Raw genomic sequence first — 16,538 nt, 5'->3', positions numbered from 1 at the left:
TTAGGTTTATGCTCCTTTTGTCTTTAACTTGATTAATCATTATATGCAGAAAGCCTTGCAGTGCTTTTAGCATTACCTGCACAATGCATTTTTGTAAGCTGCTACCCACCCTTACTACTGTTAAAGACATTTTAAAATATTTTTCATGAAAATGGCTTCTCATAGGAGAATTCATGTGGATGTTCAGAGGGCTCAAAGAATGACTAGTCTGGTGAGGGGAGTGCTGGTGCAGACAAAGCAGAAAAGTCCAGTGTTCCAGCTTGCTCTGCTGCTTCAGTGTCAAGAACTTGTTTTGAAGAGAGAACATCTCCCAGACTCACTTCAATAACTTTTTTCCTACTTAAACTAAGATAGGACTAGTAACTATGAATACTGTAATTATTTGCTCAGCAAAGAGCACTGTCACACCCAGTTCTTCTTACACTGGTGGCCCAGGGTTTTTGTGGTAACCTTACCACAAATACAAATAATGTGCAACTCAACATTATAAGGGTGTTATGCATCCTCAAAAAGGTTATTTCAAATTTAGAGGCAACCATCTGTATCGACTTCTTTCCCACCTGGGATATGAAGTTGCTGTCTTGAGGATTATGAGGACAAGTGCTGTCTGTACATGAGGTCTCCCTAGCGACTCCAAGAGGACCAACTAAAGAATGGAAGAGCTCTCATGTATCCCTCACGATACTGAACAGCCACACCTCTTACCAAATTTCTTGTTGGGGCCTAGTTTCAACTTGTCCTTGTAACAGGTGGGGATCAGTGGAGCTTACTCAGCCAGGGTGTACTCGAGTAGTTGCAAGAAAGCAACAGCAGCATCACTATTTCATCACTGAAAACAAAGTACAGTACACCCTAGGTTCAATGGACTAAAAAGGGGAAAAGCAGTACCCATAAAAATCACAAAAATCACATAACACAATTAGGAAAAAAATGTGAATGCAAAGATATATATTTCACCTTGAGCAAAATGTAGCCATTAAATCCAAAGTCCGTTAAACAGAGGGTTTACTGTACTCAAACAGAGTTCCAGATACATGTAAATGCATCATTAAGTGAGAACCAAATCAATTCTCTCAATTATGCTAGCTCTTCTGCACACCTGAACTCCGCATACATGGAAAAAAAGGGATTGAGTACCTAAAATTATACAGTCTGCATTCTGCCCAGTGGTACTACAAGGGATAAAGTCTTGAGTGATGTTAACACCTGGTGAGCCACAGCATACAATTGTCAGAAACACATTAAACAACCAGCAGTTTCAGTACAAATGAATGAGTCATGACTGTTTCTTAAAGAAACTACATTTTATTTTTTTCAGATCATGGATTTGGTGAATTACAAAAGCGAAAGAAGGTAGCGGATTGGCTCTGTGAGTCAGTGCCTTCCCTTTGTTTGGCATATCAGCTCTACCTGTCCCACTCAATGGGGTTTAGGAGGCAGGGCTTCATTGGCAAAGAGCAAGACAGCTGACCTTCGACTCAGCCAATCAGCAGCCTTGGTTTCAGCTGGGCCGAACCACCTGTTTCAGAAAGAGCTGCTCAAGCCTCGATCTGAGACAAGGGGGTAGGGAGCCACCTGTATATATATATATTACTGGACAGCAGAACAGCACGGGTGTATACAGGGAGCACCCAAACACAGCTACAAATAATTTGATATACAGGCTAGCAAAAAACATCTGAAAAATGTACAATCTTCTTTTAATGTGCTTGATATGGAAGAATTAAAGCTTCATTCAAACTACCAAGGGTTACAAATTGAACAAATCCCCGAAGAAAAATTCTAAAGCACTTCAAATGATTCTTAGCCTGAAATCTCACTCCATGGCATTATTGTGTTTAGCAATCACTAGTAAAATAGTAAAGCCACTTGTACCATAATATAAACCAACAGAAAACTAAGCAGTGGGATTCCTGACGAACACACAGCTCTACTTTTCAAACAATCCTGCACCACAGTGACTTACCATGATTGAACAAGACTCGGATACCACCTCTCATCTACCCCAATGCAGGATTATTGTATAAACTGTTTCTTTGCCAATTTGACTATTGAATTAACTTAAATGCAAGAACCGTTAAGGAGATACCTGCAGCAAGCATAGATGAGGGTACACAGTGTGGCAACAGGCTACTTCTTCTCAGCCCTGCAGTGAGCACTGCACTCTGACTATGCAACTCTACAGACAGGTTTCACTTTCTAAAGGGCAACATTTATTGGCAAACCTTTCGGTTCAAAGCTCTTGCCACATTTCTCCCCCTAGACCAAGCCGAAAGGCTACATTGTGCATGTTGAACAGACATGCCCTGGCCAGAAAGCCTCTTTGGACCCAATTAGTTGTCATCTCCAGTCCTTGTTGGAAGCATGCTTTACAGATTGGACTTTAGCAACTTAAACACATACTAACCTGTAAACATTTAAGATATATTCTATTTTGCATTTCATCATTGTAATGTACTCAACAGGACCACATGAGCCAATCAATATAAATTACCATTAACTTATCAGGATCCAATTTAATGATCTGATCATTTTCCAGCCGTTTGCATACTGAAAAGTTCATTTTGAACATGCTCCTGCCAATTAAGAGGCAAAATGGAACTGCTCTTCCTGAAAGTACCCTTACCCTGTCATAGCCTTTACATTTCTAGAGTAGAAGCAATCAATTTTACAACCTCTTAGAAAAACATACATTTTCAATAAACAAGTACCAATCTGTTTAGCACTAGATTGTAACAAAGAATTTCGCTTTCGCTAGTGCTTGCTTGCTGTCTGAAAAGACTTTCAGGTCAAGGTCAACGTGGTCAAGCAACTTCCAAGAAAAGGACATATGTTTTATCTCTTGAATTGACTTTTATAACTTATTTAAAATTGCCTTAATGAATGCTTATTTTTGAAAACAACTGAATCACAAAGAATTGAAAGGATTCTAACAGATAAGCAAAAGATGAAAGCATTAAACAGGTGTAAATAAATCCATTAATTCTAAATAACATACCCGAACAACATGTTCAGGTATGTCAAGAAGTACTAACAGTTCAGAAGTCATTAGAGGTCTACCATGTTATCAAATTTAAGAACCCTGGTCTGAGTCCACATTAAAGCAAAACTTCCACCTACCTGCTAAAAATCAATTCTGAACCCAGTATTAGGTGGGATGATGGTTTTGTTTTTATTTATTTAGACCAATTCCCAATTAGTCAACAACAGATTAATCTGATTTCACCAACCCCAGCACAGCACAGTGCAGTAAGGTTTGGTCAGAAAGACACAATGACTAGGGAGAAAGCCTTGAGTTCACCCTCCCTCCCACCAGTTAAAAAAAAATATTTTTGGTCTGTTGCTCTCAACCTAACGGCTGAATAGGGAAGCAGAGTGGACACTTGAGCCTTCAGGCATAAAAAAAGAGGGAGATAAGTGTACACCTGTTCAATGCTCACAGAGCTGGGAGGCAATGACAGCTTCATTCACTTTTTAAAAAAAAACCACTGTAGTCACCCACAATCTGCACAGTCGTAAAAGCACAGCACACAGACGTATAGGAGTTGAAAAGGGAATTATCCGTTATTACATCTCAAACTAGAAAAAAGAAACATTAACGTGCATGTACACATTCAGAAAAGGAAAGGCCTCAGGTTCGAAAGCCAGTCCGGAAGAGGGCTGCTGCACAGTAAGGCCACGAGGACACAATCGGCTGTCAATGAGAAGAGAGGGCAGCGGTGCTGCAGTGTTCTTGCGATGCAAGGAAAAGACACAGCGGTAGCAGTAATGAGTGCAGGAGTGATGGGGAGAGAGGCAGGCCGAAGAAAGGGAGGAGGAGGGAGGGAGAAGGTTTTCAGAGCTGTTCTCAGGACAGGGGTGGCTGGATTTCAGGGCTGGGATTAGTATTGCTGTCCTGGGAACAAGCTGCCCCCCTGGGTGCCACCTCGATGATGCGCGGCTTGTCGATGATGCGGGCACTACGGTTACCCTTCTCCACGATGCCAATGATCCAGGCCTGATGGCCCTCGCCGTAGCGGGGAGACTTGATTTCAGCACAAAACCGTGCAGCTTGTTCCCGAGGCAGACAGATCAGCAGACCCCCTTAAAAAGAAAGAGACCACCAATAATTCTCACACTATCCACTGGTACGGCTTAATAATCAGACACATTCCTGAGAGAGGTAAGTTACTACACTCATCCTGCTCGCCTGCTGTGGTGCAATAATAATGCTATATTGTAAGGAAACTTGGCTAATAAAAATTGGCCAAATAAAATTAAATATGCTTGAGGACCCTGGAAGGCACAGTGGTACAAACAATTGGTATACTGCACAGTAGTTTAACAGTGTGTAGTGAGTACAGACCAACACACAATGTGCTGCATAACCAGCAAAGTGCACTTTGGGAGCAACGTACAGCTTCATCTGTCTTACCAGAGGTCTCTGCAGATGTGCCCTGCAATAACCCGAACAGGACGCCACAGGCCTTGCTGACAGCAGCCATCTTGGCAATGATGGGCAGGTTGTGGATGACAAAGGCCACCTCATTGTGTTGGCGCCTGGCCAGGTTCTGGGCGTGACCGAGGATACCGAACCCTGTGATGTCTGTAGCTGCGTGGGCGTTGAAGGTGTGCATGAGTCCTGCCGCTGAGGAGACAGAGATATAAACCGCTTTACTACATTGGCATCAAGTCATCAGTTTACAGCTGTATAAGTGCATCACTATACAGTTGCTCACTAGTGCCAGGCCAAGATATATTTGTGTGAAAAGCGTACCAGCAAGCTTGCTTTAGTGATACACTTGTTGGAGTTAAATCAAAATACAGTAGTTCAGGTTTGCAAGTATTCTAAAGTCAAGCTGACCTGTCCTGTTGAGCATAGCCATATTGAACATGGCCTCCTGGTATGCCATCTCCACCTCTTCTTTTGAAACCACAAGCTTGATCTTATTCCACTTGTCCGGCTGAGAGAGAGTAAAAAAGAAAGACATATGCCATTGAATAATTGAATTCTGCCTTCTCCTGCAAATCTGCTGCAGTGCTCTCAATTTTCTGCAGAGCCAAAAAAACCTCATTTCTGAAGGTGAAATTACACCGCCTTCCAGACATTACAGACTCAGAGGACAAAGGTGGTCTTTTATCACAGTCTTTAATATATTAGGCCCAGGCTTGTTTAAATTTTCATTTATTGTTGAAGTGTTTTTGCATCTTTTAATTTATACATTTTTAAGGAATGTCAAAAAGTGAAAAACGATACCATTGTTGTATGACACACAAACCCAAAAGTACTACACACTCCAAGCTGATGCCTGCAGCCAGCCTTACCATGTCCAGCCACTGGTGGGCATTCACTGCCACCTGAGTCCCTAGGGGCTTGGTCAGCACCAGCACATCTCCCGGTACAGCATTGTCCGGCCTGAGGGGAGTCGGAGATTAACACAAACACACACCACACCCTGATGCACACAAATACTATGCCAAGGCAGGGACAGAAGGGGGATTCTAATTACACAAAGCAGCAAAGAGGAAAATACGACTGACAAGCATGTCATCAAATAATTGTGTGGGACACTGAAAGGGTTCTCACATGATGAAGTCGTTGGGTTGACACACCACTGTAGCCACTCCCCCAATGATGATCCAGGGGTTTATCACCGTCTGCCCCCCTGTCACAGAGGTGCCTCCCTCCTCCGCCGCGTCCCGGAAACCTCGCACCATCAGGGGCATGACCCGCTCCCGCTCCTGAGAGAGAGAGTTTAGCACTGCACACACTGCCACACAATGGCGAAAAGGCATAACCACCCGCAGTGCACCGACAGCAGCACAAAGACAAGGGAGCATTATACACATACACGCCTTTCACCAACAGCTCCTCACATTTCCAGTGAGCGCCTGCACATGTTTAGCCTCACTGTCTAGTGCACTACCACCCACAGATGAAGATAACTGAAAAGGATTTACCACATCTTTCAGTATAATTATTGGACAATATACCTTGCATTCATTTTTAAAAAGTTAATTATTGAAATTATCCACCATCTGTTCAAACCACATACTAGTTTAAACTATTATTTTACATAACAATTTGGCACATACAGACCCATCCATTCTGCTTGAAATCAGTAAAACCAGTAAAATCCCTAATACACCAGCCCAGTCAGTCCAGTTCACCAAATTTTCACCAAAAAGTCAGCCAAGTGGCTGATGTCATAACATGAGTGACTATGTCTAGATAGCAAACTGTTTTGAATGTGTCATTTTTAGTTTCTACTATGTGAATATAAAAATAAAACAAAAGGATTATTTTCTGTTTGTGCAATTCATAAGACAATATTCCTACAAAAAATGTTTGTTTACCAATTTTTTGCTCCAACAAGGTTAAAAAGAAGAGTGAAACATCTCTCCTCTGACTTGCGGGACACTGCGCTGCTGCTGCTGCTGCTGCTCCCCAACGGCAGCAGCAGGGAGATCAGTGACCACAGGGACACCTGCTCCAGCCCCGAGTCCAGCTCAGACAGCAGGCTGCTCGGCGCAGATGTCTCTGTGCTCTAGAAGTGAGAACTCACCTTCTCACTCATCCTCTGGCTAACGCTCAGGAGCATCAGCATGTTGTCGCACTCGGTGATCCCCATGGCGTACAGGTCACTCAGCACGTTGGCACAAGCGATCCGGCCCTGAGGAGCAACACAGCATAGTGTGTAGTGCAGCCAGCCACCCACAGGACACCCCCCACCGAGACGGGAGGGGCTGACAGAAAGAATCCCTCACCATCATGTAGGGATCCTCCACCAGGGGGTAAAAGAAGTCAGTGGTCTGCACCAGCGAGAGCCCCCCATGTCGCAATGGGGTCACCGAGCAGTCCATCCCGATCCCTGAAAAAACAAGTTGAGCCAATGAATTAAACTATCCACACAAAAGAAAGACTTCCAGTAAAGCATAATTTGCTCCACGTTTCCAAGCTATAGGCACTTGTATATATATTACATTGCGTTAGATGCATTGGTTGAGAAGCTATCTATTAATTTACTGAAAACAGGACAACTGCTTTGGAGCTGCGTCAGCATGCGTATGCTGCGAAGGAACAGGTAAAGGTTTATCTGGGTGTGTGAAGAAGGCTCCACAGCCAAAATGTTGCATCTCTTGTCCTTTCAGCGTGGAATAAACCTTTACCTGTTCTAGAACAGCTTTTCTGCTTCAACAGTACAACAGGAGCAACTGGTGCAGAATGGGGAGGGTACACAGAAACAAGCTCTTAGCACTCATTCAAGATGAAAAGCTGCATGAATGCAGCAAATTACATTTTAAGGAACCCGTATTTTAAAAAATCTTTAATAGATTAAAATACACACACTAAAGGTCTTGATTCTGCTAATCCTTCAATAGTGTGACAGTAGTGACCACAGTGCAGCAATTAAGCCATATAAATATGGAAATGAGTCCTGGTCCCAGTGAACCAGCAAATCTGTAGGCTTCCTAGGTCTCGTTAAAGCATCAAATGTTCAATCCTCAGCAATAAGACCGGATCCACATGAGCCAATGATGGACTGAATTAGATCAACAAGAGATGAATAATGGGGGAACTTTCACATATACTGACCTACAGGACCTAGACTGGACACTCCTGACTCAGTGCTGTGATGGGGTAACACATTTAGTGGAGTACCACAGGGATTTGTACAAGGACTACTGCTCTTCCTAATTTATATCAAAGATTTAGTTTCTGGCACAGTTAATAAACTTAATAGATTGATAGATAATACTTTATTAATCCCGTAGGGAAATTAATGTTAAACCTTCAAAGATTCAGATCAAATTCAAGACCGACCAAACACCGGTCAGACGTGTGTAGACAAGTGCAGGGCTTTGCAAACCGGCAGTCGGAACTATAAACGTAAAATGGGAAACTGAGATAAATGAGTGTACTTCTGAAAATTATGTTTGTGTTGACATATTGGCCACATCTTCAATACAATGTGGGGAAGCAATAAAAATAGCAAACAAAATGTTAGGAGACACAGTTAGAAGTGTATTGTTTAAATCTAGAGATGTGAAAATTATATTAGGCAGTAGTAAGGCCTTATTTAGAATATTGTGTACAATTTTGATCACCCCGTTACAGAAAGGCTGTTGCTTTTCCGCTGCTCAACAGATTTCCCTTATTTGAAGGTGCATATAAAATTTCTTTAAGCAAAGGGATGTGGAAGGGGTGTGGAACAACCTGCCCTTCCATCTCGACAGAGCTCATTCCCAGGGGTTCCTTCAAGAAAAAGCTGGATGAGATCACTGGATTAATAAACTACTACCTATCACACAGACTAGATAGGGTGACTGACCTCCTCTGTTTGCTGACATTCCTATCTCCATAAGTTACAACATCCCAGAGGGACAGACGACAGATTCCTAAAAATAATATTTATATACCAGTCTTTTAAGTCTATGAAATCAGGATAATTGTACTAGTATTCTTTTTTTTCCCCCCACGGGAAAGGGAAGTCATTATAAAATGGCAAATTCCTCAAGTGAGTTCCTGTTAGCACTGTGAGCTGCAGTCTTACTGGAGAGTGTGTTAATCCTAAAAAACTGAAGAGTTGACAATTAACTAGACTGGAATCTGGAGAAGGTCAGAGTGTAGCTGGGGCAAAACCACAGTGTCTGTCTGCTCAAAGAGCTATGGAGTAACATACCTCTCTCACGGACACCTCCAGCTCTGTGTTGTACATCGTTCACAAAAGCAGACCGTCTAATATCAGAAGCACAGAAGCTCTACCACAGGGTCTCCCAGCTCCGGGAGGCAGAGTAAGAGAAATTAGTGCATCAAAACCCCACTTTGACCAACTTCACTGTTCTCTCAGGAGAAAAGCCAATTAGAACCGAAAGAGATCAGGAAAGGGTCCGGGTTCCAGAAACCCCACTCTGCCATCACGTCTGTGTAGACGACAGAGTTGGGAAAAGGGACGTCCAAGCCCTGGAAGTGACTGCTGGACAATGTATAGACATTCCTAATAAATCCATCAACTGCAAATTATGCATCCCATTGCATGAACTTATCTTTCTGCTTCAACAGTGCAGTTTATAAGAAGATACTTTAGCTTTTAAAATTTGGAATAGAACAAAAGGATGTAACAGGAATTACTATCCATTTCTTCATCAACGTAGTCAACTTCTAAGTCTGCAGAATACCCGAGACGCTCACCGGATTCGAAAGCCAAGCGCCCAGTTTCACCACGAAGTTGCTCGAACGCAGCACTAAGGCGTGCATTCGTGTTAGTCAGAGATCACATCGCCTGAAAGCAGCGAGGCGCCCAGTCGCTGACAGCACCGAATAACGGAGCAAAGCCGCGTTGCAGTTTTGCACTTTGACCCCCGTTTTTTTTCTACAGTTATATGATCTTTACCAATATCCTTTAAACTGATCTTGCACCGATCACCAGAAAATGTATCAGATAATGTGCAGTGAGTCGGTGTGCTACTGGTCACCAGCGCGGACGGCACCACAGCCGGCCTGTGCAGCCGCGTCTCACCCAGGCGAGGGCCCTGCAGTACGGCCCCCAGCTGCTGGTACTCCGCGGCAGCGCTGTCCTCCCCGTCGCCGCCCGGCGGCCGGTCCGGCTCCAGTCCCTCCAGGAGTTTGAGCAGGGCCTCCTGAGGGACCTTGCAGCCTCATCCCTTCAGGTCCGAGAAGGCCGTGAGCCTGAAGCCGGGTTCCAGGCCGTGATCCTCGGGGTCGAACTGGCGGTAGCCGCCCGGAAACATCCCCAGTCCGGGGCTGGAGTCCGCTGGAGGAGTCGGCGGAGAAGAGGCCGACATCGGAGAAACGCAGTTACCGTCTGTTAAAACAAGTAACTCGGGGATGTATTTTAACCCCCGCCTACTTGTCTCCAATAACCAAAGGTGGCTTATTTGATGGTAAACGGAAGAACTGAGTGAAATTAAAACAGCGCTCTCCTGCTGGCTGTACCATCATCGCCACGGGGGGTTCATGTAAATTCATAGTTATGCTATCGTTAACAAATTAATTTAATCTAAGGCACTTGACTATAGTAGAATATACATGTAAATATCATTATATAATATCCTATTTTATTAACTATACTGCTGTAAATAGTGTTTCAGTGTCCGAGCAGTATTAATAATACCCATGTGTAGAACTGAGAAGTGGGACCTGACCGCCGGCTCTCCGGAAAGGGCCGAGGGAGAGGAACCGAGTTCAGCCGAAATTCGAGACAAAGTGCGTGCAGTACCCGGAGCAGCAGGTGCGCGGTCTGAAAGACATCATGTACTCCAAGTTAATGAAAAACAACACACTCGACCGCTTTTCCTTCGTATACCGAGGTCCTGCATCATCATCATAATAATATTTATAAAGTGCTCTGCATGCGGTAGGGGGCCACTCCATCCAGTGCGACTCCACCTGCGAGACTCTGCAGTTGCAATTCTCCACCAGCAGCCCCGCTCACAGCAGATTGGGGGCTTTGGCGTGGACTCATTGTACAGGACCTATAGCTTCAACCCCCTACTGGTCAGACCCCGCGCTGCTGGGCTCAGACTGACAAGATGTGGCTACAAAGTGAAAACATTACGTAAAAAAAAATTGAAATCTGTATTTCCGAAAGCGTTAAATTATTTTTTAAAGAGTCTTTTATGTGTGTTAGTCTAAATGCAAACATTTCTGCTCACACCTGAAGAAGGCTCCACTGCCGAAACGTTGTGTTTTCTTTCTTCTTTTATCAGCAGGGAATAAACCTGTTACTTGTTGCTTTGCAGCCTACGCATGCTGACGCGGCTCCCCACCTGAACTAAATGCAAAAATATACTTATTCTAAGTTGAGTGATTTGAAAAATTGTTTTTTTTTCACTCTTGTTATATCTTATTGTTGGATTCTCTGTAAAGCAGTTTTATGATGCATAAAAACTGTTTTATATTAGAGATGTATAATTATATTAGGAATGGATAAACATAATTCTATGTTTGGCTAAAACAACTCCATAATCGGCATCAAGCAAACACTTTCATTTGATCAAAACTCAGATGTTGCTGTATCCATAATAAACCTCCAAGAAGCAATATTAATATATATGCTCATTTAAATGTCTATAAATGTAATTTTATGTAATTAATATATAAACACATTTAAATGTCTATAAATGTAAATTGTGAGACTTTTAATGCAAGTATTTAACCTGTAACGATTACCTTAATCATCTTGTAATCTACATTAAGCATTTTGCTGCAGTATATAATTTCTGTCACAAGACTGCCCTTGTTTACCACAACCACATGGACCCTTATGCCACCATCCACCTTTGCAAATATTGCTTAATTTTATTTAAAAGACAGTTCGAAGTGTATTTTAACATTACTAATAAATGATAAATTTGCTTCTACTGAAGTATTTGGTAATCCCAGTTTGTGATGGGCTTTAAATGACCCATTTTCTAACAGTACCAGAAACTGGATCAAACACAGAATGAAGAACAGGAACAGTCCACTGATCAGATCACCCCATCTTACACTTTCATCCTTTATCTGCACTGGTGTATGTCCATTAGTCAGCCCTTAATCCAACCACCTGTTTGCCCAAATGCTTACTCCGTATTATAACTTGAAAATTAAGTGTTTGAGGAACTTTATAAGAAAAAAAAATCCTTCTGAAAACAGAAGTACACCATATTCTATGCTCTATGGATGTGGTCATTACCGTTATCAGTTTTAAGAACTCTAGTCGACTAGTAAATCTAAAACTATGCTGAGTATCCCCCAAGATCTTATTTCCTAATATAAGAGGTATTCCATTTCAGCTCTTAATTATTTTCATGGTTATAGAAATAAAAATAATTTAATAAGAGCTTTATAAGAAGAATTACTGGTCCATAATTACTTCACTTCTGTCCCTCTTATTCTAGATGGACACTACAAGTAATTATTGATTCAGTAGTCCTACCCCTATCTTCAGAGACTATTTAAGAGCCATTTTGTCTTATAACATTAGCAGGATGCCATTGGGCCCTGGAAAAACACATATACCTTGTTTGTCTCTACTATTTCATTCAGGACTTTCACCTTTGGCTCCCCGAGTCATGTTTTCTTGTGATGAACATGTGGATGAAATACTCATTTAGTACAGTACGGCATAAAAATGGTTAAAATCTATCAATCCATTCAACCCATCTAACACATCTGGAAATAATGATACAAGAACACGGCTGGTGTGTATATAGCACACACCTACCAACCCCCTGTACAAAATAACATCCACCTGAACAGAGCCGAAGTGCACCTGAAAGAATTAAGCCACATTTAAACCCCGACAGAATCAGTAGAACATGTTAACTACAATTATACACCAGGTATATTTTGTAGAAATCCCTCTTAACAGTTTATACACTTTCTGATTTAATAGATCTGAGTAGAAATGAGAGGAGAAGACTGTTTCTGTACAAAAAGATTTTATTCAGAGTAGCTAAATCATCCAGCTTCAGATCATATTTCCTTTTCCCAGACCAGCCAAACTTGATCCCAGCATGTTCAACAGGAAAGCAGCATCAGTCCATCACTGTGTCCTTTGGTCTTGTCCACCTTTAAGCCTGTATAGTGCTCTTTGCACTGAAAGCCAGGTAATATACAATGATCCCAATTGCAGCAGCTAGTACCTCCGTCGACACCCAAGGACCACTCCACACTCCCTGAGAAGGATAGAATTCATGTTAAATGCAAAGATATGACAACATGAAGGCCAATGTGCACAGCAGAATTTTTGCAGGAACAAGGTCTGCATACTCAAACACACCACCAGGAGTCTCCAAACCTACCCGGTGATCCACGTTGACAGTAAAAAGAGGCTTGATCGAGGCCACATCCTCATTGTTCCTCTGAGCCTGCATGCAGATGTAGAGAAAGAAAGGGCCTGGTCAGTAGATCTATATGAGAAAATTACTGATGAAGAATTTGTGATGCCCAATGAGCAATATTCAATTCTCACAACACCCGACTTGCAGTGTAAACAAAAGAGTAAGGAAGACCACAAGTGAAAAGGAGCCCATGTGTTGCTTCATCTAAGTGATCCAGGGATCTCATCAAGAGTTTAGGGTGTTCATTTTGACCACATGGCTGATCTGCTAGTTCAAGAATCCACAACTCTATGTAAAGGATTGTGAAGACTTAAATAAGTTTGCTTCAGTCTTTTCCACTTAAAACTTAAAAGCCTGTCAGTATGACATTCCTTTTACCCTAGTATTGAATCTGGTTTATTTTCTCTGAATTTATACCAGAGCAGCAATGTTCTTTTTGTAACATGTTGACCAAACGTGTACACCATATTCAAACTAAGGCCTTACTTATCCATTGTAGAATTTTAACTTAGCTTTCCCTGAACTCAATACTGCATTTAGATCAGCTGAATTCTCTATGTTCCCTGTGAGGCTCTACTGATCCGTACATCATTCACCCCCAATCTGTACTGTTTTCCACTCATTTACTAGTTATCTGTCGAAATGCATGGATTACCTTGAATGCCTAATGCTTTTGGATCCTCATAAAATATTATCAAGTCTTCTGAAAATCAATATACATAATATTATGAGTGCAAATATTGCAAAAACTCTCTTAATATATCAGCAGTCTCTCTTTCATCTAAATGTTATACATCACCTCCAAGACGCTCCATCCTCCACTGTTCTTTTGCTTTTATTACACTGAATAAATGTCAGCTCCCACTCCAATATGCTTGTTTCCCTCTCAGCTCAATATCACATTTACCTGTGCTTGAAAATTCATCATTAACCTGTTCTTTTTTTTCCCCAGCACGTTTCCTTATTTTATAAAACCATCTGAGCTGCTGCTTCCCTGCAGTTCAGGCAGGCAGTGTGAAGCATTGCCCTTCATTCTCTACTAGGTATCCAGCACTCTGCTCACACGTCACAGCCTGCTCCTGAAATTGTTTTGGGCTATCTGTGCATTCGAACTATGCATCAAATCGTACTGTATTATGATCACAGTTCCCTGATGATTCTCAACTTCTATAGCAAGAATTTTACTGAGGATGCCCTGCAGGTCTGATGAGATCTGTAATCACTACTATATAATCATAATAAACTTTATTTGATATAGCACCTTTAAAGGTGGCTTCTCAAAGCGCTATACAGGATGACAATAACAATAAATAAGAAGAATACAACAATAAATAAGGAGAATACCCAAGATTAGGGTTGCTGCTGGAAGAGGTGTTAGTGGGGCCATCAGGGGGCGCTTACCCTGCGGTCCATGTGGGTCCTAATGCCCCAGTATAGCAACGGGGACACTATACGGTGTAACCCCGGCGTCCTGGCCAAATTTCCCATTGGCCCTCACCAATCATGGCCTCCTAATAATCCTCATCTATGAATTGGCTACATTACTCTGCTCTCCTCCTCACTGATAGCTGATGTGTGGTGAGCGTTCTGGCACACTATGGCTGCCGTCGCATCATCCAGGTGGATGCTGCACATTGGTGGTGGTGGAGGGGATCCCCATTACCTGTAAAGCGCTTTGAGTGGAATGTCCAGAAAAAGCGCTATATAAGTGTAAGCAATTATTATTATTAGACACAATTACAATATATAGAGGAGACCGTGGAAGGTGGTACTAAGAAAAGCAGAAGGGTAAAGAATGGAACCAGTTAAGTAAAGGCTTTTCTGAAGAAGAGGGTTTTGAGTCTGGATTTGAAGGAGTTCAGAGAAGGTGACTCCGATATCCTTGGGCAAAGAGTTCCAGAGCTTGGGGGCATAACAGGAGAAGGCCGTCACCCACACAATGTAGACGGGCTTGGGGGACAGTAGGAGGGCAGAATTTGAAGAGCGGAGGTTGCGAGGTGGGGAGTAGGGTGATAATAGTTCAGACAGGTACTGAGGTGCCAAGCCATGCAGAGCCTTGTAGGTTAATATATCACTATATCACTGCATCTTACAAATAAATAAAACAGGAAATGTCTCTGACCTTGCGGAGTGCACTGTACGATTCCTCATCAAAGAACTTCACCTCATAGCGCCCTGAGCTTGCCTGCTTGTGGGGCATGCTCCATGACACCTGAAACACAGGATGGTGAGAGACTACAAACAAAAAAAGGATTTCTGAAGACACAGGGAGAACGAGAGGGTCGTGGGTAAACTTCTAACCTGATAACGCCCAACATCCTGGCCTCTGGTGACTGGAAACTGCTTGCCATTGACATCAGCATACAATGCCACACTCTGAAAGAGAGAAGAGCTGAAGTTGGAGAGAAAATAGGAGGAGATATGACTACTCTGAGCAGCACAGTCGCTCTCTGCAGTACCTGCGCTCCGTTGCGACAGACCAAGCTGATCTCCACAATGAACACGGACTCGGAGGAGATCACCGCGTCAGAACTGGTGTAGTACGCCGGGGTGATCGCTGGCTCCAAGCAGCTCTCGCCTAAAAACACAAACAGTCTCTGAAATAAGGACAACAAACAATACAAGCATGCGGACATCCAGGATTAACAGCCACATCCACAGTCACCATCACACACAGAAAATCCCGAGCAAGCAACAGATTGCTAAAGCAAAGCAGACTTAGACCACTCCATCGACACCATTGTGACCACAACACGCAACACGGATACAACTTCAACGTTACGAAAGATTTAAAAAATAAAAAAAAGAAAGACTGGTAAAAGAAAGACTTAAAAGAATGTGTTCCTTCGAGACGGAACAGCTGGTTTCCATATCCGAGAACAGAGGATTAATTTCCTCGCCGATCACCGCGGCTTACTGGAGAATGTTTTAAAACTACTACAGTATATCTCCTGCAAAAGTGCCCACGGCGACCCCCCATCTTCTAGATTTAATCATTCAAAATGGTCACACAAACAGCAACATGAACATCGTGTCAAGTAGGTAATATCGAGCTCGGACACAACACTGGCTAATCCTATTACACTTACCTGAACACAGAGTAAAACACAATACCGCTAAAACAATCGCACTGATTTGATTCATTTTTCCAGTTTACTGAAGCTCTCCGTCCCCTGTCCAGCAATCCTCTCGCAGCTGCTCAGCCTCAAAGAGGAAGGACAGCTCAGCGCTCGCTCGCACAGCCTTTTGGGATGCAGGCGGACCGCCGCGCTGTCCCTAAGAACACGTCACCACTCGACTGCACACAGGAGCGGCCTCTAGCGGTACACTATGGAATTCCGTCCCTCCTGCTGGAGGCGCTCGGATCCTTCTGTACTGCAGGACAAAACCAAAGCAGATAACAAAGAGGGAGACGTGGGGAAAACATGCAGACTGTCTCCAAACTGCACGGGCTCACGTCTGCACTGCTGCTGTGCCCCTTGGTAAGGTGCTCAGCCCTGCTGCTCCAGTGCGCCCACCTGTACCAGCAGGTCCCAGCTGCACCAATGAAACACGACAACCAGATGAGATCCAGCTGCAGGAGCCCCTGCACTCTGGCATTGACTTGACCTTCGCTACACTTGCAGTCAGCAGTCAATGACTGTGCAAATTTACCCTCACACAATGGTCATGTATAGTTCCCAATTTTTAATAATTTGATGAACAAATCT

At 43.0% G+C, this 16,538-nt stretch overlaps 2 protein-coding genes across 2 annotated transcripts; both read right to left on the bottom strand.

Moving 5' to 3' along the window:
* Positions 1–1,283: 1,283 nt before the first annotated feature.
* sephs3 (selenophosphate synthetase 3) lies at positions 1,284–9,946 on the bottom strand. Its single transcript, XM_006625266.3, has 8 exons — positions 9,501–9,946; positions 6,748–6,851; positions 6,546–6,653; positions 5,567–5,721; positions 5,305–5,395; positions 4,844–4,943; positions 4,415–4,627; positions 1,284–4,083 (listed from the first exon to the last, which is right to left on the bottom strand). The coding sequence occupies exons 1-8, from the start codon at positions 9,784–9,786 to the stop codon at positions 3,848–3,850; spliced, it is 1,293 nt and encodes a 430-aa protein (XP_006625329.2). The 5' UTR covers positions 9,787–9,946; the 3' UTR covers positions 1,284–3,847.
* Positions 9,947–12,409: 2,463 nt separating this feature from the next.
* ssr4 (signal sequence receptor, delta) lies at positions 12,410–16,064 on the bottom strand. Its single transcript, XM_006625267.3, has 6 exons — positions 15,918–16,064; positions 15,288–15,406; positions 15,130–15,204; positions 14,951–15,040; positions 12,790–12,855; positions 12,410–12,663 (listed from the first exon to the last, which is right to left on the bottom strand). The coding sequence occupies exons 1-6, from the start codon at positions 15,970–15,972 to the stop codon at positions 12,559–12,561; spliced, it is 510 nt and encodes a 169-aa protein (XP_006625330.1). The 5' UTR covers positions 15,973–16,064; the 3' UTR covers positions 12,410–12,558.
* Between the last annotated feature and the right edge of the window lie 474 nt (positions 16,065–16,538).

The sequence above is a fragment of the Lepisosteus oculatus genome, chromosome 2, assembly GCF_040954835.1.
Source record: "Lepisosteus oculatus isolate fLepOcu1 chromosome 2, fLepOcu1.hap2, whole genome shotgun sequence".
NCBI lineage: Eukaryota > Metazoa > Chordata > Actinopteri > Semionotiformes > Lepisosteidae > Lepisosteus > Lepisosteus oculatus.
The sequence above is the reverse complement of the archived record's forward strand: the minus strand, read 5'-3'. Positions and strand labels throughout refer to the sequence as shown.